This window comes from Melitaea cinxia, chromosome 6, assembly GCF_905220565.1.
Source record: "Melitaea cinxia chromosome 6, ilMelCinx1.1, whole genome shotgun sequence".
In the NCBI taxonomy this organism is placed as follows: domain Eukaryota; kingdom Metazoa; phylum Arthropoda; class Insecta; order Lepidoptera; family Nymphalidae; genus Melitaea; species Melitaea cinxia.
Genome location: NC_059399.1, coordinates 6,533,918 through 6,559,439, shown reverse-complemented (window position 1 = coordinate 6,559,439; position 25,522 = coordinate 6,533,918). Strand labels below are relative to the sequence as shown.

The 25,522-nt window shown below is 32.2% G+C and overlaps 3 protein-coding genes across 3 annotated transcripts; all 3 read right to left on the bottom strand.

Moving 5' to 3' along the window:
• Window positions 1-2,645: 2,645 nt before the first annotated feature.
• Window positions 2,646-14,887, bottom strand: LOC123654532. The gene is given in 10 exon segments (XM_045590431.1): window positions 2,646-2,779; window positions 3,115-3,281; window positions 3,376-3,603; window positions 3,843-3,903; window positions 9,676-9,842; window positions 9,921-10,091; window positions 13,345-13,405; window positions 13,487-13,653; window positions 14,566-14,736; window positions 14,876-14,887. Coding segments are annotated over 10 exon segments (1,272 nt in total). The 3' UTR covers window positions 2,646-2,712.
• Window positions 9,420-10,303, bottom strand: LOC123654269 (cuticle protein 7-like). The gene is made up of 4 exons (XM_045590183.1): window positions 10,264-10,303; window positions 9,921-10,091; window positions 9,676-9,842; window positions 9,420-9,594 (listed from the first exon to the last, which is right to left on the bottom strand). Exons 1-4 carry the CDS (start codon window positions 10,273-10,275, stop codon window positions 9,546-9,548), a joined length of 399 nt encoding a protein of 132 aa, XP_045446139.1. The 5' UTR covers window positions 10,276-10,303; the 3' UTR covers window positions 9,420-9,545.
• A 3,176-nt stretch (window positions 14,888-18,063) lies between the features above and the next one.
• LOC123654530 lies at window positions 18,064-25,028 on the bottom strand. The gene is made up of 8 exons (XM_045590429.1): window positions 25,017-25,028; window positions 24,624-24,953; window positions 24,323-24,489; window positions 23,354-23,738; window positions 18,907-18,939; window positions 18,529-18,699; window positions 18,284-18,450; window positions 18,064-18,204 (listed from the first exon to the last, which is right to left on the bottom strand). The coding sequence occupies exons 1-8, from the start codon at window positions 25,026-25,028 to the stop codon at window positions 18,132-18,134; spliced, it is 1,338 nt and encodes a 445-aa protein (XP_045446385.1). The 3' UTR covers window positions 18,064-18,131.
• Between the last annotated feature and the right edge of the window lie 494 nt (window positions 25,029-25,522).

Genomic DNA, 25,522 nt, shown 5'->3' with positions numbered 1-25,522 from the left:
AATAACAAATTAGTATTAGCCTCCAGAGTGTTACAAGTTACTCATATTGCTTGAATTTGTTGAAATTTTCATAAAGTGATCGATAAATGTGACTAACTAAAATTACTTTTTGTGTGCACTCAAAAAGTTTTTAAAATCGCAATACATTCAATGTTAAATTTTACCATTAAATATTTATAACGTGAAAAGTGCCAGACAATCTTACAATGGAAATCTTACCCTGAAATATATTGAATTGATTAATATACGAAACAAAATCTCAAAATGAAAAATTACTTTATTCAAGTAGGTTTCAACAGCACTTTTGAATCTTGATTTTACAAATTAACATAATATTTATTTTAATTATTTAATTTCAGTTCAAAATGAAGCTATCACCGATTCGGAATGTTGATTCTGCAGAAAAGAATCGTAGTCTAGAGTTCAAAAACGTGTTGAATGGAGATAAAACTCCTAAAAATATGAACCATAGCTCATTAAATTCAGAATGACGTCCAAAAAAAATGTGGTGGAAAGATTTTCTAGCACGCATAAATTGCGAAGTTATTAATAAATTAGAAATTAGGCAGATAAATATTTTGCAATGGAGCTTAATCTCCAACCCTTCTAATCTCCGACTCATGTAGCAGGTAATTTTACACGGCAGTGGGATGTGAATCTTTGAAACGTTATTTTAATCTGTTTGTCATGGTTTTCTGAAGGAAGTAGTCCACATTTTACATAACAACTTTACTAGTAGGCAAAAAACTTTACCAGTAGGATGGGAATACGATATCGGAGGACCAGAACCATCAACAACATACAAGCACAGATCATCTCATTAATTCGTTTTTTTAGCATTTGCTCAAGGTAGTGAATTTGACTGCTTTTTAATTTAATACACACACACGTATGTGTGTATACACACACACATACGCACACACACACACACACACACACATATACATATATATATATATATATATATATATATATATATATATATATATATATATATATATATATATATATATATATATATATATATATATATATCATTGTGCATATATATATACTAGCTGTGCCCGCGGCTTCGCCCGCATTGAAATCAGTGTGTCACAAAGTTTTCCCGGCAAACTTCCAGTAAAACTATCATCAAAATCGGCTTAGCCGTTCGTAAACCTTCCTCTTGAAGCCCTCTCTCCATTGGTGAAACCGCATGATAATCCGTTCAGTAGATTTTGAGGGAATCGATCACATACACTTTTGGTGACTTTGTTTTATAATACGTCTACTAACTATACCTACCTAATCTACCTCCCTGCCAAAATTCGTCTTTGTCCATCCTGGATGGATGGACCATCCAGCGGTTTTAGAGTTCTCGTGATGAATGAGTCAGTGACCTTTCTCATATATGTATATATATAGATTACGATGTATTATTTGGACACCTCGTCACCATCTCTAGAGCATACATTTTAAATTTCAAGTCTCTTACTTCAAAAACATAGGACTTTCATACAAACTTCCAACCCCCGTTTTATCCGCTTAGGGGTCGAATTTCATAAAATCCGTTCTTAGTGGATGTCTAAGCCCTTTAAGGAACCTGCTTGCTAAATGTAAAGTTTGTAGCTGTTATAGTTTCGGAGATTTCGTGATGAGTGAGTCAACCTACCATCCCCCGTTTTAACCCCAAAAGGGAGTTAATTTCTAAAGATACATTAATAAATAATCCAAGTGAAACGAAAGGTAAATGAAGGTTAAATTAGTGGTGAAAATGTTAGGATGACAACATTTGTCTTAACGGACATACTTGTATCTATACTAATATTATAATGCTAAAGAGGTTGTTCGTTTGTTTGAACGCGCTAATCTCAGGAACTATTAGTTCGAATTAGATTTTTTTTATTATATTTCAGTACTTTTTCATTTCAATATAACGTGTCTTGTTATATCTAGAGAGAAGTATTATTTAATTTTATTAAAACAATTTGAGGCTGCTAAAGATTCAACGGAAAATCATACCTAATCCTATCAGCTACAGTCCATTCATTACGTCGGACAAAATGGGTTAGAAAGGCATTTAAACCGGGAAAGTAATTTTTGGATTGTGTTGCTGGACTACAAAAGGTTAGCTTTAAAGTGTAGACCAAGATGTTTTTTTTTATTGCTTTTACTAGCTCTACAATTATCGTAATTTAACAGAGAAAAAAAATCTATTTTAATATTTTTTTTTAGTTGGCCAGAAATACACTTAGGAAATATTGGTCAACAATTTGTAGTTTTATTAGATCCCTACCCGTAAATTATAAAAAAATCAGCGTCTTTGTCTGCGTTAAGCATTTACAGATGTATTAAACATTGGGCTGTCAGTACTATCACAATAAGCAATAAGAGTGAGGAACATTTTTATACAGATAAACTGTTTCACTCAACTCGGCATATTGTCTAATCAATTTATTCAATAATTTATTCATATATTTGGAATGATTAGGAAGGATTTGGTACACTAAACTGTTTTGCCTATGTTTAATTCGATGAAGTACCTTTAATTATGATAACAATTTATATATGTTAAAAAAAACCGTAACTAACTTTAACATTTAATATGTAAATCGAAACGAAAAACGAATGATTGTGAAGAATAAATTAAAAATATATAGGTTAATCATCTTTAATTTTTATTATGAGTAATCTAACACTTCTTATAAATGTACATAAAAAGCTAACTAATTAATAGTATCCATAGGCGGCTTGGGGATGGATAGACGGAGCAGAATTGTGGACTACTGCGTTGAAACTGTAAAAAAAGGTAACAAAGTTAGAGTTAAAGTTATTTTTTTTTTTTTATATAACTTGGTCGGCACACAAGCGTACGGTAACCCACCTGATGGTAAGCTTGTTCGTTGCCGACCTTATTCTAAATCCCCCCTCCCCCAGAAGCTCTGGTCACCCTACTCACCAAAATAACATAACACTGTTTGAAAGGAGTATTATTTAGCTGTGATCTACTGTAAGGTTGACGTACTTCTACAGCTCTGGTCCAGATTTTTAGCAGGATATTTCCTGCTGTGCTCTACTACTGTTTCATATATATCGTCCTATGAAGATAAGAGTATATATTTTAATATTTACCCATTGTAATCATCAGCAGTATATTCCACCTTGCGTACGGAGCCATCGGGCTGCACAAGAGAGTAGTATCCGTGTACGGCGTCACCGTCGCGGCTCTCGTGCTGGGACTTGTGGTCGCCGGTGTGAGGGTCAGATACTGAGTACGCGAAGTCGTATTTGGGATGAGCCTACGGAAAAGGTGTATATAAAACATTTGTTCAAGATTGTTTAACATCAAAATATTAACTGAAAATATTTGATAACAATACTTCTTGTACTTACGTATTCGTCGTGGCCACCATAATGTTCGTCATAGACAGCTGGAGCAGCATAATAAGTGAGGGGAGCGGTTTGTAACAGAGGTGCTCCGTAGTAAGCGGGAGCTGCGATATTTCCTAGAACAAGACCCTCGTCATGATGAACGACACTCTGTGAGGAGATAGCGTGACCATGACCTGGGTAGTAACCAGCATTTGCCGCTGCGAACATAGCTCCAAAAAGCACTACCTAAAGGAGAAATAAATTTTACATTACCATGTGTTTATTCGAAAGATTCATTAATACATAGATAATTTATAAATATAGAAATGATTGCAAGATAAATGTGCCATAACTAAAACGTAATCGTTATACGCATATCAATATAGTTTCGAATTACTTGTGGTCACTCAACATGATTTTCACACGATTAAGCCGTTAACGCCGATGAAGTATTTTGTTACACACAAAATTGTATTCGATACACTTACTTTGCTGAACATTTTGATCTTATTTGGATCAGTTCTGGTCAGTGATTGATATCGATCGGTTCTGACCATGGGTTTTTATATCAATAAGTAGTGAAATAAGTGGGGTAGGAGCAGACCAAGCAGAGCGACTAATGACAATAGCTAAGGTCACTTCAAGAACCCCATTATTGTTTCGATACTAAATTATGTCATGGTATATGAGTTTATCGGTTACAAGCACGCACGTTTTGCACTTGAAGTGCGTAAAAAGTTGTCAAAGTCAAAGTATTTCTGTTATGTAAAGCGTCGAATGTTATATCATTAATGATGTGGTGTTTTTTATTGTTTGCTTTGGTGTAGTATTTTCTCAGGTTTCTAAGATTGTTTAAAATAAGATGCTATGAATGTGTCGAAGTACGGATGTATATTCGTTTCTTTTTTGCCTTTGGCTCTATCTTTGGCTAACTGTGAAATTAAACCACAAAAGATTTTATAGATATTTTTATTTAGGTATTTTCATTATAATGAGTGCAATTCGATAAACATTAGAAATAATAGGTAAACATTAGAAAACAATAGGTTGTGTCGACAATGGGAGTGACATACTAACAAAATAGTAGTTTTAGCATATGTATATCTAAATGAAAAACAAAACCTCTTGAAAATCCAATGCCAATTTGCTTTATACTGGATATATTCGGTTCAACTAATATAATTTTTTTAACCAACACAAGCGGAAGAATATTGGAAAAGAAAGTTTTATAAATTGTACCCTATTTAAATAAGATAGAAAAATATAAAACAAAGAGTTTATTTCTAGGGATTAAAACATATAGTAATAGTTACTTATCTACAGTTAAAAAAGGAAGTTCTGTATTCGATTTGATGTACTTCTTGTGTGCTATCATCTATATAATTTTTTGTACCAATTTCGAAAAATCACTTTAAGGATTTTCAGTCTTGTCTCCGTAACTAATAAGCTCAAAAACTTGTAAGAAAAATAGCAGAAATAATTTTTTTGGTTATAAATTAAAAAAAATTACACGAGACATTTACTCAACAACCTGCATATACTCTTTCCTTTGTGGTTAGAGTGAGCTTTGTATGAAGAAATGCTGTATTGCTGACATTCAATGTATCTATCATATTATAAGCTACTAGCTCATATATGGTTGATTCTGCTTAAATGTAGATATTTGCATCTATTGAGTTGTTTATTTAAAGAAACAGTATAACATAATATAAAACTTAAAACGTTAAATTATTGTATTATATTTGACTACTTTATAACTTTGATGAAATAGTAGTAAAATTCATTTCTAACTAGCTGCTGCCCGCGACGTCGTCTGCGTGAACGCTATACACCACCAAAAATACCTACGATTATACCTTTTAAAATAACATTCATTTACCCGTTTCTTCTTTACATTTCATATCTACTTTAAAATGGTCTTGTCTTCTTATATTCATTTAATTATGTTTATCGGCTTAGTTACTTATATTGTGTGATTTTTATAGTGTGAAGCTAGCTTTATATAGCATGGTTATTAACATAATATTAACAACATTCAAATATGCGTCGTTAAATTACACGTTGTTACAGAATGCGTTGAGGAAATAAAGGGTCACTGCTTGTTCCCGGTAGGTAATAGCATGATAATATGTAGCCTATATGTTGACCCGACTTCTTAATAATATTCGTGCCAAATTTGAAGTAAATCCATGCGGTATTTTTTGAGTTTATCCCGGACATACATACAGACAAACAGACAAACAGACAAAATTCTAAAAACCATATTTTTGGCTTCGGTATCGATTGTAGATCACACCCCAAGTATTCTTTTAAAAAAATATTCAATGTACAGTTTTGACATTCCTACCATTTTATTATATGTATAGATAAGATGTTAAAATGTAATAGGTTTAAAATGTAATAGGCATTTGCAGTCGAAACACTTGGACCTTGGAGTAGCAGTGCTAAAAAAATTTTAAATGAGATAACACCTCGCCTTATTGCCTCCACTGGTGACAAGAGGGCTGGTGCATTTTTTGCCCAGAGAATCGGCATAGCGATTCAACGGGGAAATGCTGCCAGCATTCTTGGCACAATTCCACGCGGACATGATTTATACCAAAACTATCTGTAAATATTTAGTTCTTAAGTTGTGAATTGTAAATATGTATAATATTTTGTATATTGTTAAATAGGCATATAATTTATTTTAAAATTTTGCAACGTTATAAATATTTATAATGCTACGCTTCAGTCTGTAATATCCCACTGCTGGGCATCGGCCTCTTTCCCTATGTAGGAGAAGGATCAGAGCTTAATCCACCACGCTGCTGCAATGCGGGTTGGAGGATATATTCCCTACTATGAGTAACGATCGCTATCAGGTGTATATGATAACAACCGGGACCGACGACTTAACGTGCTCTCCGAGGCACGGACCCTTAATAATGTTGAAACTTACAATTTCAATTAAATTATGGTCGAATTTCAGCCCCTTGGTGACCACTAGTATATATAAACACAGTAAGAAAAATAAATACAAATTAATAATCCTTGTAATTAATTCAATGAGCCCTCACCTACTTGAGATAAGAGAGTTGGCACTAAGTATAGATATGATAAAATAATGTAAAATAACTAATGTTTACGTAAATATCTCGTTTGAACTTGTAGCCCCTGTAACTTTCGTAAAAGAAACATTGTAACTTTCGTAAAAGTTTATTTTGACGCATAAAATATTTTTTGTCAAACATTTAAAAAATATTACTTGAAAAATAAGTTTTCGATAAAGAAGAAGCAAATACAATGGTAGGCATCGAGACTTATGTTTATATGTATGTAGGCTTTTGTTAAACTTGTACGATGTATCTACCTCCTTTATTCGAAATTTAGTAATTTTTTTCGAAGTTATAACTACTTTAAATCATGTTGTTAGATTTCGATGCCGTCGTATTATATTCTTTCAACGTTAAACATTGAAGTACTTGTTAAAAAAAAATTATAATTGATCAAGCTCTAGATCTGTAGATATAATTCAAATTTACGTAGAATACTTTATTCGAGTAAAAAATACTAAACGATGTATAAACACGATTCGGCAATACAAATTGTACGCAATTAATTATTGAATAAAAGTAGGTAATTGTTTCATATAATTACGAAACTAACTCACACTTGCTTACTAACGTTATTCTTCATTATTAAAGGCCACAATCTCTTATTTTAATATTGCAAGAACGTTATATGGAGTAGTGTTGTCACTTGATGTTAGCGCGTACGGTTAGTTAAATAAAATCATTTAAAAATATCTTATTTCCTAAAAAGCAAGATTTGAACAAATTATACTACACTAAAGGACCGACATACGAGTAACAGTGTCAAAAACACGTTTATTTTCTTCCCGTCATCGTTACGGTTGTTTCATGATTATTTTTTTCTAAATTAACAAAAATAAACTTTTGTATGAACAGAGTTACATATATGTATATAAATTAAACATATACAATTAGCGCTTATACATCTTATACTCATTTCTTAATTATAACATAATTAGTTAATTCAAAAGATATTTAATAGATGTCTTTGAGATTTTTGAAGTGAAACTTTTTAACGCACTCTTGACTTGAGGAGTAAGCTGGTGAATGCGTGACGAGAGCGTTACGAAAAGTGTGATCGAGCGAGACGAAGGTAGCAAGGGATAGAGGTACAAGTACACATTTTCTTTCCTCCCTCATAGCCAGTTACGTTTCGTATATCTATGACACAGTGCAGACCTATTTTTAAAGAAGTTTTACTTCAATCGTGTGGTCTAAAGCACATTCGTTTTTTGAATACGTATAACACATTATTTAAAAACGTCAACATCTTCACAAAGTCTAAAAGGATAATCAAAGCCAATATAATAAAAATACTATCTGAGTCACCATAATTATGTATAAAAGTATATATTATGTATATGTATGATGTGTAGCTATTTATATATGCCTCTTTTACTATGTTATTTATATATGTGTATTGTTAAGTTTTAGTTAACTGTATCTCAACATCAAAATTCTCTTATAAGCATTTTTTGTGTATCAGAATGTACTGATTGTGACTGTTGTTTTCTTTTTTTCAACGATATCTCCATAATACCAATTTGTTAACTTTAGGGTAACCTGTTATTGGCTATATTATTTGTTATATGCTTTATGATAAGAATAGTATATAAAAAGCTGTTGGTTTTCTGAATAAATGAAATAAAAATAAAAATAAAAAATATACATACAAATACACGTACACAAATACCTACATAAACACGTAATAATTTGATAACAAAAGAAAAATACATACACAGAAAGAAAAAGAAATTGATAAACGAAAACGAATACAAAAAATAATAATATATTTTTAACCGACTTTTCAAAAAAGAAGAGTAACCTGATGCTTGCCTTTTTAAGTAATCTTTGATAACGCGTATTTACTTGACAAATTTTTTGTCTAACTACGTTGTGTTACTTGTGTTAAATGTAATTGAAGTCGTTTTTTTTTCGTTTGCGTGCAAACACAATTATGTGCTAAACGCTTGCAATTTGATAATGAGATAGTTAATAGCGCGACAAAGCCACATAGAAGAGTCTAAGGGCTCTCAAAAGTTTTTATAATAGTTTTTAATTTTTTTGTGCTAAAAGCTTAATAATTGTGACAGAGATAGTTTACAAATAGTAAACATCCGTTAAGAATTGATTTTGTAACAGGAGCACATTAAAGTGGTTAAGGGCTCGAGTTAGTTTGTATGAAAGCCTTTTTATTTATTGTGCATTAAGCTTGAAGTTTGTCAAAGATATAGTTAATAGTTTGTAGACGTCTACCAAGTACTAATTTTGCGAAAAAGCCAGATTAAGGAGGTCTAAGGGCTTTCGCCAAACGTTTTCGCCTCGCGTTGGCGTATCGGTCACAGCACTTGTTTGTTGTTGATCCCTGTACATAACAGACATTCTTATTGGTAATGCAGATGTTTGCCGTGATCTGGGTGTTTGCGCAGTCCTTGTGGGTCTCCCTATCGTGCTTCGGAGAGCACGGAAGCCGTCGGTCCCGGTTGTTATCATGTACACCTGATAGCAATCGTTATTCATAGTAGGAAATATATCCGCCAACCCGAGTTAGAAGCAGCGTGGTGGGTTTCGCTCTGATCCTTCTCCTACATGGGGATAGAGGTCTATGCCCCGCAGTAGGATGTTACAGGCTAAAGTGATCAATATAATTGATATTTATCGTTTTTTTTAAATTAAAAATTAATAGATAAAGTAATTAAATGAAAAAATATGTACGTTATTTAAAATAAAATAAAGACAAACCTAGCCCTGCGGTCACCCACCCGCCTGCCCAGCGTGGTGACTATGGGAAATACATGAATTCACGCCATTTTTGGCGCGAACTTGTGGAGGTCTATCTCCAGCAGTGGACTGCGTTAGGCTGGAGAGATGATGAGTGATGAATTATGATGATATATTTTAATTATAATTTGAACGGGGAAAAATTCTATTAAATATTTTACGTACCATGTTAAAAGGAATATATTTCTATATAAAAAAACAGTCTTTTAAATATCATCTAAACTTTATTTACATATATTCACGATTACCAAAACACGGATAATAAACAAATTTTCATAAATTATTCCGTATATGTAGGTTAATCGATAATAACCTATATTATATTAAACGTATAAATTAGTAATGATGGTAGGCGGGAGCAGAGTTGTGTACGATGGCGTTGAAACTGAAATAGAAATAGAAATTAGATCAAAATTTAAATAATTCAAACAGTGCAATTACATGATTAAAATATTACAACTCTTACCCGTTGTGAGCATCAGCGGAGTATTCAACCTTACGGACGGAACCGTCGGGTTGCACCAGGGAGTAAGAGCCGTGCACGGAGTCACCGTCGCGGCTCTCGTGCTGGGACTTGTGGTCGCCGGTGTGAGGGTCGGCTACTGAGTACGCGAAGTTGTATTTGGGGTGAGCCTAGACGAGCAAGAAGTATAAGAAAATGTATTCAACGTACGCTGTTAACATTAATGTTTTGTTTAATTATCGACATACATATTCATCGTGTGCGTCGTAGTGGCCGGCCGGAGCATAAGCAGCATAAGCAATAGGGGCGGCATAGTGGCCCACGTCGTGGCGGATGATGCTTTGGGAAGAAGTGGCGGGTGCGTATCCATGGAGAAAACCGGCGTTAGCTGCCGCGAGCATGGCACCAAAAGCTACGATCTAAAAAAAAAAAACATTTATTTGATAATCACTGTTGATACCTTAGAAAATCGTTGGATTCCTTGATCAAAAATTTAGGAGTAATTAGTCAAAATAAAAAGATTGCATGTATTGTTTTAAAATAGTTTGTATAAATAACTTTTGACTTGTTTTTTTTTGTACATTAACTTACTTTGCTGAACATTTTGTGTGTTTGGTTGAACAATTTGAAATTGATTGATGTCAACGATCTAGTGCAATGATTTTATAGAACGCAGTCGCGACTGGCCTGTGGGAGTAGGGGGTAGAGAAATGCGCGCGCCTTGATTATGCAACTTTGATATAAACTACAAGGTTAAAGCAACACTGATAAAATATTTGTTTAGTATTTGTTTAATATTTCCTAACACGTTTTAATTTTTTTTAATACTCTAGGTATACCAATAGTTATTTTTTAGTTACAAATATGATTTATGTTAAAAAGACTTAGTTAAATTATTTGGAATTTCTGGCATAATAAATATTATAACAAAAGGTAAATTCTACCACGGATTTGTCTTCATATTTCATGTATGCTATTTATTAAGTAAGTTTGTAATGATAGTAATACTTAAAAAAAAATACTTTTAAATGCGAAAGTAGATTGTTCACTAATCTCGTTAGTTATTGATTGGTTCTCTTAGGTAACTTTGGTTATAATCTTAACTGATAAATGCGTTGTCGCACGCCTATGTAATTTTTAATGGAATATCAAAGCTCGAGTTAAAATACTCGTATTATTAAAATTAAAGTATTTTTTTTTTTATAATTTCTGTCTATCTGTCTGCTTGTTCCGGCTAATCTTTGAAACGGTTGGACAGATTTTGATGGGATGTTCACTGACAGATAGCTTTTATAGTAGGGAGTAACTTAGGCTATTTTTATTTTAGATATTCATTTATTTTATAACTGTGCAAACTGAACAATAACTTTCTTGTAGATTTGCTCGGTATTTTTTTTGGTAATCGTGTTTTTTCGAAACTATACCTATTTAAAAGCGAATTACATACTGATGAAATATAATTAATATTTTTCGATCTCACCGACATAATAATAAAAAATTAAAAAAAAATATTAAAAAATATTACGGGAACTTGAAATAAAATGGAAAAAAAAAAACACTCGGACTGGAGACATCTGATACCCCACATGAGCTATCATAAACTTGTAAATGGTGCCGGTAAATATATTTATTTGGCTTAAATTATATGGCTTATTACGTTTTTATTGAGGTACTCTACATTAGGTTAACATATTGCTCAAAATTTAAAGCGGCCTGTCTGTGGAAGCATCTCAACCTTACAGAAAATCAGAGCTAAATAGTACTACTTTCAATTATTGCTGTGTTCCTGTGGCGAGTAAGGTAGTAAGAGCTCCTATGGTGGATCGTAGTAAGGTCGATAATGCTCTTGCGATGCTCCTGGAGTTAAAGGCGTTCGTAGATTACAGTTTACTTACCACCAGGTGAACCGTAGGGTTATATTGCACCTTTGCAGTTTAAAAAAAATGACTGCTCAACTAAGATAGTAAAACAACATTTGAATTGTCGTAATAGTTGCCGTAACCAACTGGTGACAACAGGAATATTCCGTGATCTGTCTGTCCAGTCCTATATCTATTACATCGCTTATTAATTTAATTTTGAATCCATACAGATAGAAACTGGGAACCACCCGGAGTAAGTTTTAGTTTTATATTCGCGTATTGTTGAGATTGCTATAACTGCAAGCAATAAAAATACGACGGTTAAATGGTTAAATAGCTCCAAGGAACAATTTGAAGTATTTTTAATCGATTTTAAAAATATAGTCCTTAATGCTGTTTGATATTACGACATTTATTAATTCTGAGTTCAACTTGTGGAATTCTTTCTTTAAATTCTTAATTAATTCTTTTAAATATATAAAAACTGGCAAACAGAAAACACAAACGTTTTAAGTTTTAATATTATTGATATAGTTTTGAACGTTTTACAATTATTATTTTCTTTAAATTAATTATTATTTTAAATATTGAAAGTACGATCATAACTGTCGAAGCCTTGCCATTAGACATAAGTCTTTTCAAACGAGTTATATAATATAACAACACGAGCCTAAAGTATTAAGTAGTAAGTAAGATATTAAGAGTTTCGTATTACTTAAGATTTGTAAAACTTGTGCAGTTTATTTAAAAAATCTTTGTTGTGAGTCTTGCTGTTTAGCATACTGTCTAAAAATAGTTCGCATAGTCGATGATTCCAAATTCATAGACAGTTAAGAACCTTGTAAGGAGAGACGTTAGCTTTCTGAGTATTTTTTATCGTGTGTACAATGTAGTGTTAACAAGAACACTTGAACACGGTGCCACCGTCACGCTATCACCATAGCACTTATATTGGAAGGCGGTGTAGTCTGCCTATTTGCCACTATCACCTTTAAAAACACTTTTAAAATATGCAAACATTCTTGTTGTATTTTTTTGGAACGAAGTTCCTTACGGCAGGCTTGACATTTGGCTCGGCGACCGAATTGAAAAAAATGTAATACTAAAACCCTCGACTCTATAATATGTATTTTGGGTTGTCTGGAAGAAATGGCTAAATAGCCATAAGTCCGCCCACTGTACTTCACAGTCTGTAAACGTTTTTTTAAAAATGTGTTTATTGCTTTAAATATAGTTGTGGTGTACAATAAAGTATAAATAAATAAATAATATGACGTTTGCAAAACTAAAATATTACTAGTAAACTTTTTTTATTATTATAGATTTATTTTATTTTACGGTATTTGTAATTTTCTAAAATACTAAATTTGCCTAAATATTTTTATGTACTTAATTAAAAACCAATCTTGTTGTATTTCCAAATAATGAATGTGTTAATAACTACTAATCAAAATTTTAGCGAATTGACAGCGTAGTAAAATTTTAAGTAAATTAAGATTTTACCATATCTCCTTAACATCCTAGAATAATAATACAAAAATATTTATAAAATGTATTATGTTCATAAATTCGTAATATTTGATATTAATTTTTAATACTAATAAGGTAATAGATTATAAATATCATACTGCTTGAATACACTTAATATAATATATTTAAAGAGAGCCAATTTCTAGTAAATCATTAAACTTTATTTACATGCTTCGTTATTTACAAATTCAAATAAAAAAAATTACAATTCAATGTCTATTGGTCTATTAACTAAAATTTTATATTCTATTACACTAAATTTTTTAAATCAGTAATGGTGGTAGGCATAGGCGGGGGCAATGTGGACGGAGGGACCAGAGTTGTGTACGACGGCGTTGAAACTGAAATAGAAATAGAAAATTAAAACAAGATTCAAATGATTGAAACAATGCAAAACACGATTAAAATATTACAACTCTTACCCGTTGTGAGCATCAGCGGAGTATTCCACCTTACGGACGGAACCGTCGGGCTGCACCAGGGAGTAAGAGCCGTGCACGGCGTCACCGTCGCGGCTCTCGTGCTGGGACTTGTGGTCGCCGGTGTGAGGGTCGGCTACTGAGTACGCGAAGTTGTATTTTGGGTGAGCCTGGAGTAGAAAGTACGAGTAAGAAAAGGCGATATATTTAACGCACAATGTTAATAATAATTGTGTTTGCTCGCAAACGAAAAAAACCGACTTCAATTACATCGACGAGTAATACAACGTAGATCGACGAAAAAATAGTCAAGTAACTACGCGTTATCAAAGATTACTCAAAAAGTAGTTATCAAATCTCGATAAAATTTATATGTGACCACATGATAAACACCAGCTTTCGATTAAATTAAAAATTATCAAAATCAGTACACCCAGTAAAAAGTAATGCGGATTTTCGAGAGTTTCCCTCAATTTCTCTGGGATCAAATCATCAGATCCTGGTTTCCTTATCATGGTACTAAACTAGGGATATCCCCTTTCCAACAAAAAAAGAATTATCAAAATCGGTACATCCAGTAGAAATTTATGCGGTATAATACAACGTAGGTCGACGAAAAAAGCGTCAAGTAAAAACGCATTATTAGATATAACTCGAAAAGTAGTTGTTAGATCTCACATAAATTTAATTGGACCAATTGACACACACCACCTTTCGATTAAAAAAAATTGTCGAAATCAGTCCACCCGGTCAAAAGTTCTGATGGTTATAACATACATAAAAAAAATACAGTCGAATTGAGAACCTCCTCCTTTTTTGGAAGTCGGTTAGAAAGGATATTTTAATACGTACGATTTTTATTTTTGTGTTACCCACACATTAGGAATTCTAAACATTTTTGAATATCATATCAAAAATTGACCGCTCCAGCGGGGATCAAACCCGCGTCTCCGACTGACCGTGTCGGCGCTCTAGCCAATGGAGCTATGGAACGATGTACCGATGACTTTTATATTCGGTTTAAGCGAACCGAAATATACCGATATACAAAAATGTTAAGGATATTTTAGTTGTTAACTTACGTATTCATCGTGTCCGCCGTAGTGAGCAGCAGGGGCGTATGCAGCGTAGACATGAGGATTACCGTAGTGGCCCCCATCGTGGCGGATGATGCTTTGGGAAGAGGTAGCGTGTCCGTATCCATGAAGAAAACCGGCGTTAGCCACCGCAAGCATGGCACCAAAGGCTACGATCTGAAAAGTTATGATACATATTTTTAAATTACAAATTCCTTCGAGTATCAGTTTATTTTGCATTTAAGGTATATATTTCTTTCTATTTGCTTTGACAAATAATAATTTTTAATTTTTATCCATATGCATTGTTTCTTACTTTGCTGAACATTGTGAGTGATTGGTTGAACAATTGAAAATTAATTGACGACAACGAAGCGGTGCAATGGTTTTATAGAACGCGATCGCGTGTGCAGGTGGGGTGGAGAAAAGCGCGTACGGTGTGATTTTGAAACTCTGACATAAACTTTAAGGTCAATTTAAAATAATTATTAAGTAATTAATTAAAATGTTGGCAACAATGATTTATTTTATAAGTGTTTGGTTCTATGATTCCTTATACAGCCTTGTATATTCAGCCTTTATTTTGTCGTAATGGAATACACATTTATTTTAAAATTTCACAATATTATACATATTTACGGTTCAGAACTTAGAACTAAATATTTAGTTATTTACAGATACTTGAGGTATAAATCGTGTCCGCGTGGAATAATGGTACCAAGAAAGTTGGCAGCTTTTCCCCGTTGAATCTCTATGGCGATATCCGATTCTCTTGGCGAAAATATGCATTAGAACTCTTCTCGCCAGAGGACAACAGGAGGAATAAGACGAGGACTTTATTCTTCTTTTTCGTAATTATAGTTGAACATTTTTTTTTTTAATTTTATAACCTTCTATTTTGTAGACATTAATTTTAAAAATTTACTAATTTTAAAGTGTTAATTCGTGTATTTTTAGTTCTTGTATGAATCCTCCCTACAGTTGTTTTTACGGGTGGTTGAGATACAGTTTTAGCATATTCCATTTTAAACAAAATAGAAGAATGTCAAAAAACTAATATGGTTTTAAAGATCCACCAAGAGCAGCAGCTACTGGTGGATGAATTGTTTATATAAAACCAAACTTTTCGGAAAATTTACGGAAACGGATATAAAACGATCCAGGGTCAGCGTACTCGTATACCTCGTTTGCTAAGACGAATATAAAACGGACAATTGTAACGGCACTAACACAAAGATCCAGACACATTCTTTTAAATAAATTCCTATATTTGATGAAAAAAGTAGACACGCCAAATTGTGAGTATGTAGGTACTTATGTGGAAGACGGAATGAGTCTGTTACAAACGGAACAGACGAGGTTTGGTGTCCAAGCTAGACTTGAATTTATTGGAACTCGGCTTGTTCAATAAGATTTTGTCTGAACCAACATCCGAATGTGCCATAGCTAACTAAAGTTTGTATTTAGTAGTATTAAGTTAGGATCTAGTAATAATTTAGTTTATTTAAAAATGCTAAAATTGTTAGTATTATATAGATAAGTATAGTTTTTTTTTAAATTTTGTAACTAGGTCGGCAAACAAACGTACAGCTCACCTGATGGTAAGCAATTACCGTACCTTATAGACGCCTGCAACACCAGGAGCATCGCAAGCGCGTTACCGACTCCATCCCCAATCCCCCCAGGAGATTATAGGACTATCATGTACGTATGTATAAAAGTCCGACTGACCGTGTCGGAGACGCGGGTTCGAACCCCGCTGGAGCGGTCAATTTTTGATATGATATTAAAAATGTTTAGAATTCCTAATATGTGGGTAACACAAAAAATAAAATCGTAGATATTAAAAAAAAGTTACTTGTTAACTCACAATACATGCTTGTCGCGTCGCTGTGTTGTGCCGCTTTGTGTGTCCATATAGTGGTTTTTAAGATACTCCTATTTATTTATTTATTCAATAAGAAGCACCAACAGAATTACATGTTTAAAAAATTACAATCAGTTATATGCCTAGGTATTAAATAAACATATTATTCCTCTTAACAGTAGTTACAGCGCATGATTTAGACAATTAATTCGTCTGCCTATTCTAAAATTTTGAACATCCAGGATTTAAACAATATGTGTATAGACATCTAAACATATAATAAAATGGTAGGAAAGTCAAACTGTACATTGCATATTTTTTTTAAAGAATACTTGGGGTGTGATCTACAATCGATACCGAAGCCAAAAATATAGTTTTTAGAATTTTTGTCAGTTTGTCTGTTTGTCTGTATGTATGTCCGGGATAAACTCAAAAAGTAACGCATGGATTTACTTCAAAATCGGCACGAATATTATTAAGAAGTCGGGTCAACATATAGGCTACATATTATCACGCTATCACCTACGGGGAACGAGCAGTGAACCTTTATTTCTTCAATGCTTTCTGTAACAACGTGTATTCTAACGTCGCATATTGGAATGTTGTTGTTATTATGTTAATAACCATGCTATAAGCTAGCTGCATACAATAAATAAAGATATTCTGTAGTATATTTAGTATCAGCATTGCACCCGTGCGAAGCCGGGGCGGGTCGATAGTACAAAATATAGTGCTAAATATCTATCTTCTTATAGTCTGTAAATGAATCAGAAGTAGTAGTTTTACTATAACTAATATTGAATACTTTACGATTGTAGTAGTTAGTTGAATGTTACATAGTTTAATGTACTAAAAAAATATGAAAAATAATATTTAAAAAATATGAAATAGAAAAAAAAAGTGTTTTATAAATTTCATTTTTTAACATTTGAAAAATTTATTGTAATCAGATAATTCCATTAAACTGCATATCACAAGTATAAATTTATTAAAACCTACATTGTTTACATAAGTATAGGAGCTTTATTGAAATAAAATTTAGTTTACGGATGCGCCGTTTTGCCAGCAGGTATAGAGTAAGAGGCAAGCAAGAATCCATAAAGTACAGTAATCCCCATCCATACCACGTTGTAAAAAAGTGAATATAAAAGAGTACTATTAAAAAAAGTTATTAAAGATATGAGAATTTCAGAAAAAATCATAGGTATGATATCCTCGAATAGTCGTAGTAGAATTTGAATGAAATTGTGTTTATTAATGTGAAATCAATAAGGCAATAAAGGTTGTTGTACTATAATTACTGAAATTACATACTACAATAAAAATAAAAATTAATGATTTTGTCAATTCTATAATCTAACGTTTTTAAACAACGATAAAGTTTATCAATAAAATTACTTCAACGACAATGCATATATATCAAAGAAGATGCATCTATTTTGTGAAAGTATAAATTTATTTATTTTTGGTCAAAACCCCTTTTATTTTCTTTATTATTGATAAATTGAGCTCAGACGACACCTTATCGGATAGTTTGTAAAATAATATTTAAAATTAAGCATTAAAAACAAACAACAATTAATTATTCATTCGTCCTTTATTTACACATTCATATTTACAAAAATATAATAAATAACAACCACTTTTTAATAATTTTCTACAGTTATATGTGGGAATGTAATTAACTTAATACTAAATTTTTTAATCAGTAATGGTGATAGGCGTAGGCGGGGGCAATGTGGACGGAGGGAGCAGAGTTGTGTACGATGGCGTTGAAACTGAAACAAAAATATAATTAGAGCAACATTGAAATGGTTTAAACGATGCATTATATTATTAAAATATAAAAACTCCTACCCGTTGTGGTCGTCAGCGGAGTATTCAACCTTACGGACGGAACCGTCGGGTTGCATCAGGGAATAGTATCCGTGCACGGAGTTTCCGTCGCGGCTCTCGTGCTGAGACTTGTGGTCGCCGGTGTGAGGGTCGGCTACTGAGTACGCGAAGTTGTATTTGGGGTGAGCCTAGACGAGCAAGAAGTATAAGAAAATGTATTCAACGTACGCTGTTAACATTAATGTTTTGTTTAGTTATCGACATACATATTCATCGTGTGCGTCGTAGTGGGCGGCCGGAGCATAAGCAGCATAGGCAATAGGGGCGGCATAGTGGCCCTCGTCGTGGCGGATGATGCTTTGGGAAGAAGTGGCGGGTGCGTATCCATATAGGAGACCGGCGTTAGCTGCCGCAAGCATGGCACCAAAAACTACGATCTGAAAAAAATATTTTCTTATTATATATATTATATTTTCTTTTATATTCTTTATTTGATAATAACTGTTGATAACTTGGAAACTCGTTGGATTCCATGATTAAAAATTAAGGAGTAATTAGTCAGAATAAAAAAGATTTTCTGTATTGTTTAAAAATAGTTTGTATAAATAACTTTTGACTTGTATTTTTTTTGTACAAAAACTTACTTTGCTGAACATTTTGTGTGTTTGGTTGAACAATTTGAAATTGATTGATGTCATCGATCTAGTGCAATGGTTTTATAGAACGCAACTACGGCTGTCTGGTACTTGTAGTGGGGTAGAAAAATGTGCGCGCCTTGACTGTGTACCTCTGACATAAACATCAAGGTCAATCCAACACTAATGTTAAATCATTGATCATAATGTCGGCACCATTGTAATGCTTTGTATTTAGATTTTGTTCTTTTTATTGTTGTTGGCGGTACTTCTATTGTTGCGATCATTTTAAATGTTGAACGTTAAATATCCTTTTCTTATCAGAATTCCTTAAATAGCCTTTTACGATATTTATTATATGTACGATGAATGTTATGATATAATTACTTTGACAATCTATACATATAAATAAAATAAAGTGTCTGTGATTTCAAAGTACCTGTGTTTTATCAAGTGCATTTAGTTATTTACACGATACTAAAATAAACAAATAATTTTAAAATTTTTGTCTGACTGTCTGGCTTTCGGTTTGTCCAGCTAATCTTCGGAACTGCTAAACCGATTATAATGTACTTTTACTAGAAGACGGAGGAGATTGTGGAGCAAAATAAAGGATAAAATACCCTTTATTTTGCCTCCGGAATTCACCCGAAATAGTTTTTTTTTATATATAATTAGATCGGCAAACAAGCGTACGGCTCACCTGATGGTAAGCGATTACCGTAGCTTATAGATGTCTGCAACACCAGAAGCATGGCAAGCGCTTTGCGGACACTATTCCAATTCCCCTTAGGAGCACTGCTTGAAAACAGTATTATTTAGCTGTGATCTTCTGTAAGGTCGAGGTACTACTTCAGTCCGGCTGTTTCATAATTTGAGCAGGTAATTTCCTGCTGTGCCCTACCTTAGTTAGTTACGCGACAAAAAACGTGTTTAGTGATCTGAAATAACCAAACGTTTTCTATTAAATACGACAATTTTGCGAGCAAATCTAAACATCTATAAATGAAAAATTTATTTGTTTGTTCAAACACGCTAATCTTAGGAACAACTGGTTTCTATTGAAAAACTGCTTCTTGTTTTGGATAGACCATTTACCGAGAAAGTCTATAGGCCATTTTTCCCCAAATCAACGCGGATGAAATTGCAGGGCACAACTAGGTTATAATATTTTTTTAAATGGACAACTAGAAACATTCTAATAAAAGGTAAAGGAAAGGTAGGTACTGCTTACGAATTGCTTTGACGGGTATTCCGTAATTCACTTGATATGAATTGTTCATTACCGTTGCATATTTTGGTTTAGTAGGTCAGGTTTAATAGAAAGGCCTCGATGTATAAAAGTCTTTGTTTACGAGATAAGTAATGGGTACAATATATTTTTGATTTTATCACCACAAGGTCGATCGCTTTTATTGTTAAAAATCAATACTCCAAACTATTATATTAAAATGTAAAATATTTTTTAATATTATTATAAAGATAATTCATTGAAATAACACAAAAATATTAATTATCCTTGCTGCTTGCTGTGCCTCATGTTTCTAGGGGGTAATTTTTGAAACTACTGGTCTAATTTTAATGAAGTTTTGCATATATCTAAGAACTTTGTCTATCTTAAAATATAGAATATATTTCATTTCGATATATATCATCATTAGAATCACGAGAAAAAAAGGCGGTACGAGGTTCGTCAGGTCAGCTAGTATGAATATATATTTAGTATAAACATTCTACAAAAAGTGGTAAGAAAAGATATAAATTGGTAATAAAATATACCTAATAAAAAAATTGATTTGATGAGTTTCGCCTCTTTTTTACTAGAAATGTCAATAAAAAATTAATAAAAATATAAAATAAAATAAGTTTATCCATTAAATTCTAAATATTTGTGTTTATTTTTGTTATATAAAAAAAAAAAATCGAAAAGCAATGCTTTCTAATGTTTATGCGATTTTTGCTCATTATAATGAAACAACTTTTTCGGATTCTATCGCGGTTTATTAAGTTTTTTGATGCTCGACGTTTCAGATACTTTACAGCTACCATTGTCACGGTAGGACTGACCAATGCTTTCGTTTACTAGGTTTAGATAGGCTACGTTTTCAAATAAACTTACTTCTACTACTTTTATGACCTCATGCTTAAAATTTTCTAAATTATGTTCCTAGTAAATTATAAGAAAGACCTATTCGTATTATTACGTAACTAGCACTCAGCGATGATTAATTAGTAAGAATGTGTCATTTCATAACCAGATACAGAATATATTTTTCAAGTCTCTTTTTTTAATATTAATGTAATACTGAAATTTTTATAACGATATATATATATTTTTGCATAATTTTGGTCAAATAAAAAAAACTCGGGATATCTGGTATGCTTTCGTCCGAACTAAGCCGTTAATAATAGAAGTTTAAATTTGTTATAGAACATTGATTATATTGTAAGTTTCATAAAAAAGGGACTCTTTTTATTAATTTAATCCCCATAAGGAATGAATTCAGGGATGAAAGTTTGTATAAGCTCCGTAATCATTCATTTGAAATACGCTATTTGTTCTTTTATATATTTGTGCTTGTAGGTTTGTTCGCGAAGGTATATTATGTCGTGGCTAAAATTCAATGATTGTGTTTCAATTTATACTTTAATATCAATAAACTATATATAACGGTATGTTAACATTCGGTGTTGTCAGAATTGAGATAGGATGTAAAGATGGCGACTGTAGATAAAACACTAAACTAGATACTTATTAGTACAAATAGCATCCTATTTTAATAAAAAAAAACAATTGGCACCTCGGTACCAAACTGTACCCAACCGAAATTTATATCGTAAAGTTAAAGTTAGAGAGGTCTTTAAACCACATTTTATCTCATCAAACACATTATCACCTGTAAAAATATTAAATAAATTTTTTAAAGTCTTTGAAATCGACTTTATTACTTGTGTCTTGCTTATAATTAAAGCAGCGATTAGTCTTAAAACCATGTACTGTAAAATGTTATATAATTGTCCGATTGCATGCTCTATTAGCGACCTAGGTATTTATTAATATATAAATAGATGTAATTTTTCGTTAAATTCTGTGGTAATACGTAAAACAACAGCTTCTTCATACATTGTTTTTGTTTCCATTTTCTTTGGTTATATATTTTTTAGTTCAAGGGTAATCAAACCCAACCCAATTCGATAGGATTTTGGTTTTCTTTTTGGATTACAAGAATGGTCTGTTGTGGACTTTGTAGTATATTATTATATCAAAATTCTGCGATTTATTGGAATGCCCATAAGTAAATAGTGATGTAAGTAAAGCTATATAAACTGTTTAGTATTTAATATAGCGTAACTGAGATGATGATGACATGATTAGATGACAACGTAATATTTTGAAGGATTGTAGGTAGTAATTTTGAGATTAACGATCATGGAAATAAATTTTTTAATACATTTATTGCAAGAAAAATGTTACGTTCGAGCAAATTTTCACAAAATTTGTACGAACGATGTTTATGTTTCACGCCTTGAGATTTATGATGTAGATGGTGTAATATTAGAGCATTCCATTTACCTTGTTTTATAAATTTAAATTCAAGTTTTGTAACAGTCAAAAGCGATGTGAAAGTGAACTGTCATACTGATAATATTACAAACGTAATAAACTTTTTTCCGTATATTATTGTGGTATACGTTTTGATTTTATTGTTTTTTTTTTTTTAAATAGCCCTTATATTATAAGTCTAGCCTTAGCAGTCTTGTTACGTATTTTAAAAATTGACAAAGGTATTTAAGAAACAAATAAAATTAAAAAAAGTGATATTTTAATTGTTTAGTTTCATTAAACGCTAAGTGTTGTTATTATAATGAAATACTAGCAATACCCGTGCGAATGATTCGCACTAAATAAGTAAAAAAATTACGGACCGTCAATCATGTTGACGTTGTTTCAAAATTAAAGCCATCATATAAATAATTTTGATAATTAATTTACAAAAACAAAAGTAATGATAAATTTTTTAGTTGTGGATGCCGGTAGAGAATTCAATTATGTATAAATTATACCTGTATAGTTTATGTAAAGTAATTGTGAGGTTTTTCTAAAAAGGGAGGCAAACATTTTAACCTTAGCGTATTTTGATATAATTATGGCACTATGTTATATAAAGCATATAAAATAGCAAATAAAAGATAAATTAAATTGACATTTATCATTATTTTATTGCATGTCCTTCGAAATATATACTCATATAACCACTTGATAATAAAATATAAACAATGTTCTCATGCACTTGCACAAGTAGTTTATTGTAGATCAATTTCGTGGTACAGTTATATTACAATTCGGATTACATTACTTGGTTAGTTTGGTTTTAATGTGACAATATTTCTGAGAATAAAAGTATGTCATCATAGGTTTTAATTAACATGGACTCTTCGAAGATGGAATAACAACATAGGTTAATGGGGATATTACACTTTTCTGGAGTTTAGATTGAAGGCAATTGATAATGTCATTGTAAGTGATGATACCATTTGGTACTTTGGCACTAGTCATCGAAGGTTGTGAATTTGGAAGTGGCTGTTCATCGGGTTGATCTACTTTTTGGTCACTAACATTTTCTACCTTATCTTCTTCTTCCTTTTTGCTTTCCACGTTTTCTGCTCCTGCGTGAATGTTTTCAAGACTTTCTTCGGAGCTATCTTGAGTTTGGGTCAGATGTTCGTTCTTAACATCAGCGCAAGGAGGTGGTGGTTTTTTTACTTCGGTGTTGACTTCTGGTGCATCTTGTTTAGGTTGTTCTTGTTCTGGTGATACATTTCTGACTACGGCATTGAATCTGCAAAAATGTAGTATGTATAAAATAAATTATATGGTGTCATGGGACACCAGTTAGGAACGAAGTTCCTTCGGATAGTATGGAAGCAACACAATTTGAAAAAAAAAATGTTGAATTTTATATTTTCTAGTTCTTGATTTTTGTTTAATTTTGTTGATAGGTTTTTAATTAAGTACATAAAAGTATTAAGGAAATTTAGTATTTTAGAAAATAAAAAATACCGTAAAATAAAATAAATCAAACAAAATAATAATAATAATTCAAACTATTAAGTGAAATAAAAAAATATGTCTATTTATTTTTGTCGACAGTATAAAAATATACATAAATATTAAAAAAAAAAAAGTTTAATAGTCGGTTTTAGTATCACATTTTTTGCAGTTCGGTCGCCCAGCCAAATGTCAAGCCTGCCGTAAGGAACTTCGTTCCAAAAACTCTGTGTAATTGAATTACACTTGTTTTAATGCATGTTAATCGTTTAACCGGTTGTCACAAACTCGTCTAACTGGTAAAAGGTTAATATGAATTTTTGATAGGACGAAAACAAAACAGGTAATTTGGATTAATTCCTATATTCGTGATACCCTTTTAAGTCATCCGCGGTGTAAACAACTACTCGACGAAAGCCATCCGGTTGAATGAATGAATACTGCCCTTGTACTACTGACCCATCACTGCGTTCGCTTTGAGCCTTCTTATCCCCGGTTTGGTCATCGTAAACAGCATATGCGTATTGGTAACCTCGGGCTTCCTGTAATATATATTATTTTAGTCTAATATGTCTAATATTTACGTGAGACTTAAATTTTTACTACTTATAGTAGTTTTAATAGGTACATATTTTTTGAAAGAACAATTTAATATGAAATTGTAATTGATACTTACATCGTTATTTGTTAGTAAAACAGGCACATTTGGTAACGCAGATCTATACTCGTAAATTTTTGCATTAGCTGCGGGTGGCAAAGGTGCAAGAGCAGAGAGTGGATTGTTAGAAATAAAACATGGTGACACGCATGGGGAAACTGCAGGTAAAGGTATAACTTGATCCAAAGGTGCTGCAGATAACTGAGCTAATTGAGGGCTTAAGGCCACTGAAGATGGATTATAATTGACATACTCCACAGGACCTCTTTGCACAAGTACTTTAGAATATGCGGCCGCAGATATGTCTTCAATCCAGTTGAAGGCTAGAGTCAATACCACCAGCGCACACTAAAACAAACGCTGACGTTAAAAAAATTCACTAACACGATATTACTCAAGAACAGAACTTACTTTAGAACTCATCTTTCTAGTAGATTTGCGAAAGACAACTGATTTATTTCAGGAGTAAGTTCCCCTTATAAGAGGTGTTTTGTTTGCCTAAATATATGCCATTTGGTAACACCGAAACAAACCATCAATGTCGCAGAAAAATTGAATAGCGGTCAACAATTAACATGTAAATATATATTTAACACTAATTATTGTTTTCTAAATCTGTATTCAGAACATGTTTTTTAACAAAAGACAAGGAATCAAGTGTGGAAATTGGTTTTGTTTAAATCTTCGGCCAGTTTATTACTTACAAGACGTCCTTCGCGGTTTTACCCGCGTTGATGTTTAGTATTCCGCTATTGGAATTATAACATATTGTTTGTTTTACTTCTGGTTAATCTAGTTTTACAGTGTTGTATTAAAAAGACTAAGCAGTAAATAAGTTTATTATAAAAAATATTTTATTATTTCTTTTTTTTTTGTATTACAAGCCTTAAAAAGAACACAGTTAAATAACACAGCTC

What these genes read in the sequence shown, in the direction of transcription:
- LOC123654269 (XM_045590183.1), bottom strand. An exon ending in ACGACGCACACGATGAATAT is followed by an intron (nt 9,843 to 9,920) that starts GTATGTCGATAA and finishes TTGCTCGTCTAG; the next exon opens with GCTCACCCCAAATACAACTT. An exon ending in TCCGCTGATGCTCACAACGG is followed by an intron (nt 9,595 to 9,675) that starts GTAAGAGTTGTA and finishes TTTCTATTTCAG; the next exon opens with TTTCAACGCCATCGTACACA.
- LOC123654530 (XM_045590429.1), bottom strand. An exon ending in TTTTACTAACAAATAACGAT is followed by an intron (nt 24,490 to 24,623) that starts GTAAGTATCAAT and finishes TATATATTACAG; the next exon opens with GAAGCCCGAGGTTACCAATA. An exon ending in ACCGCGGATGACTTAAAAGG is followed by an intron (nt 23,739 to 24,322) that starts GTATCACGAATA and finishes ACATTTTTGCAG; the next exon opens with ATTCAATGCCGTAGTCAGAA.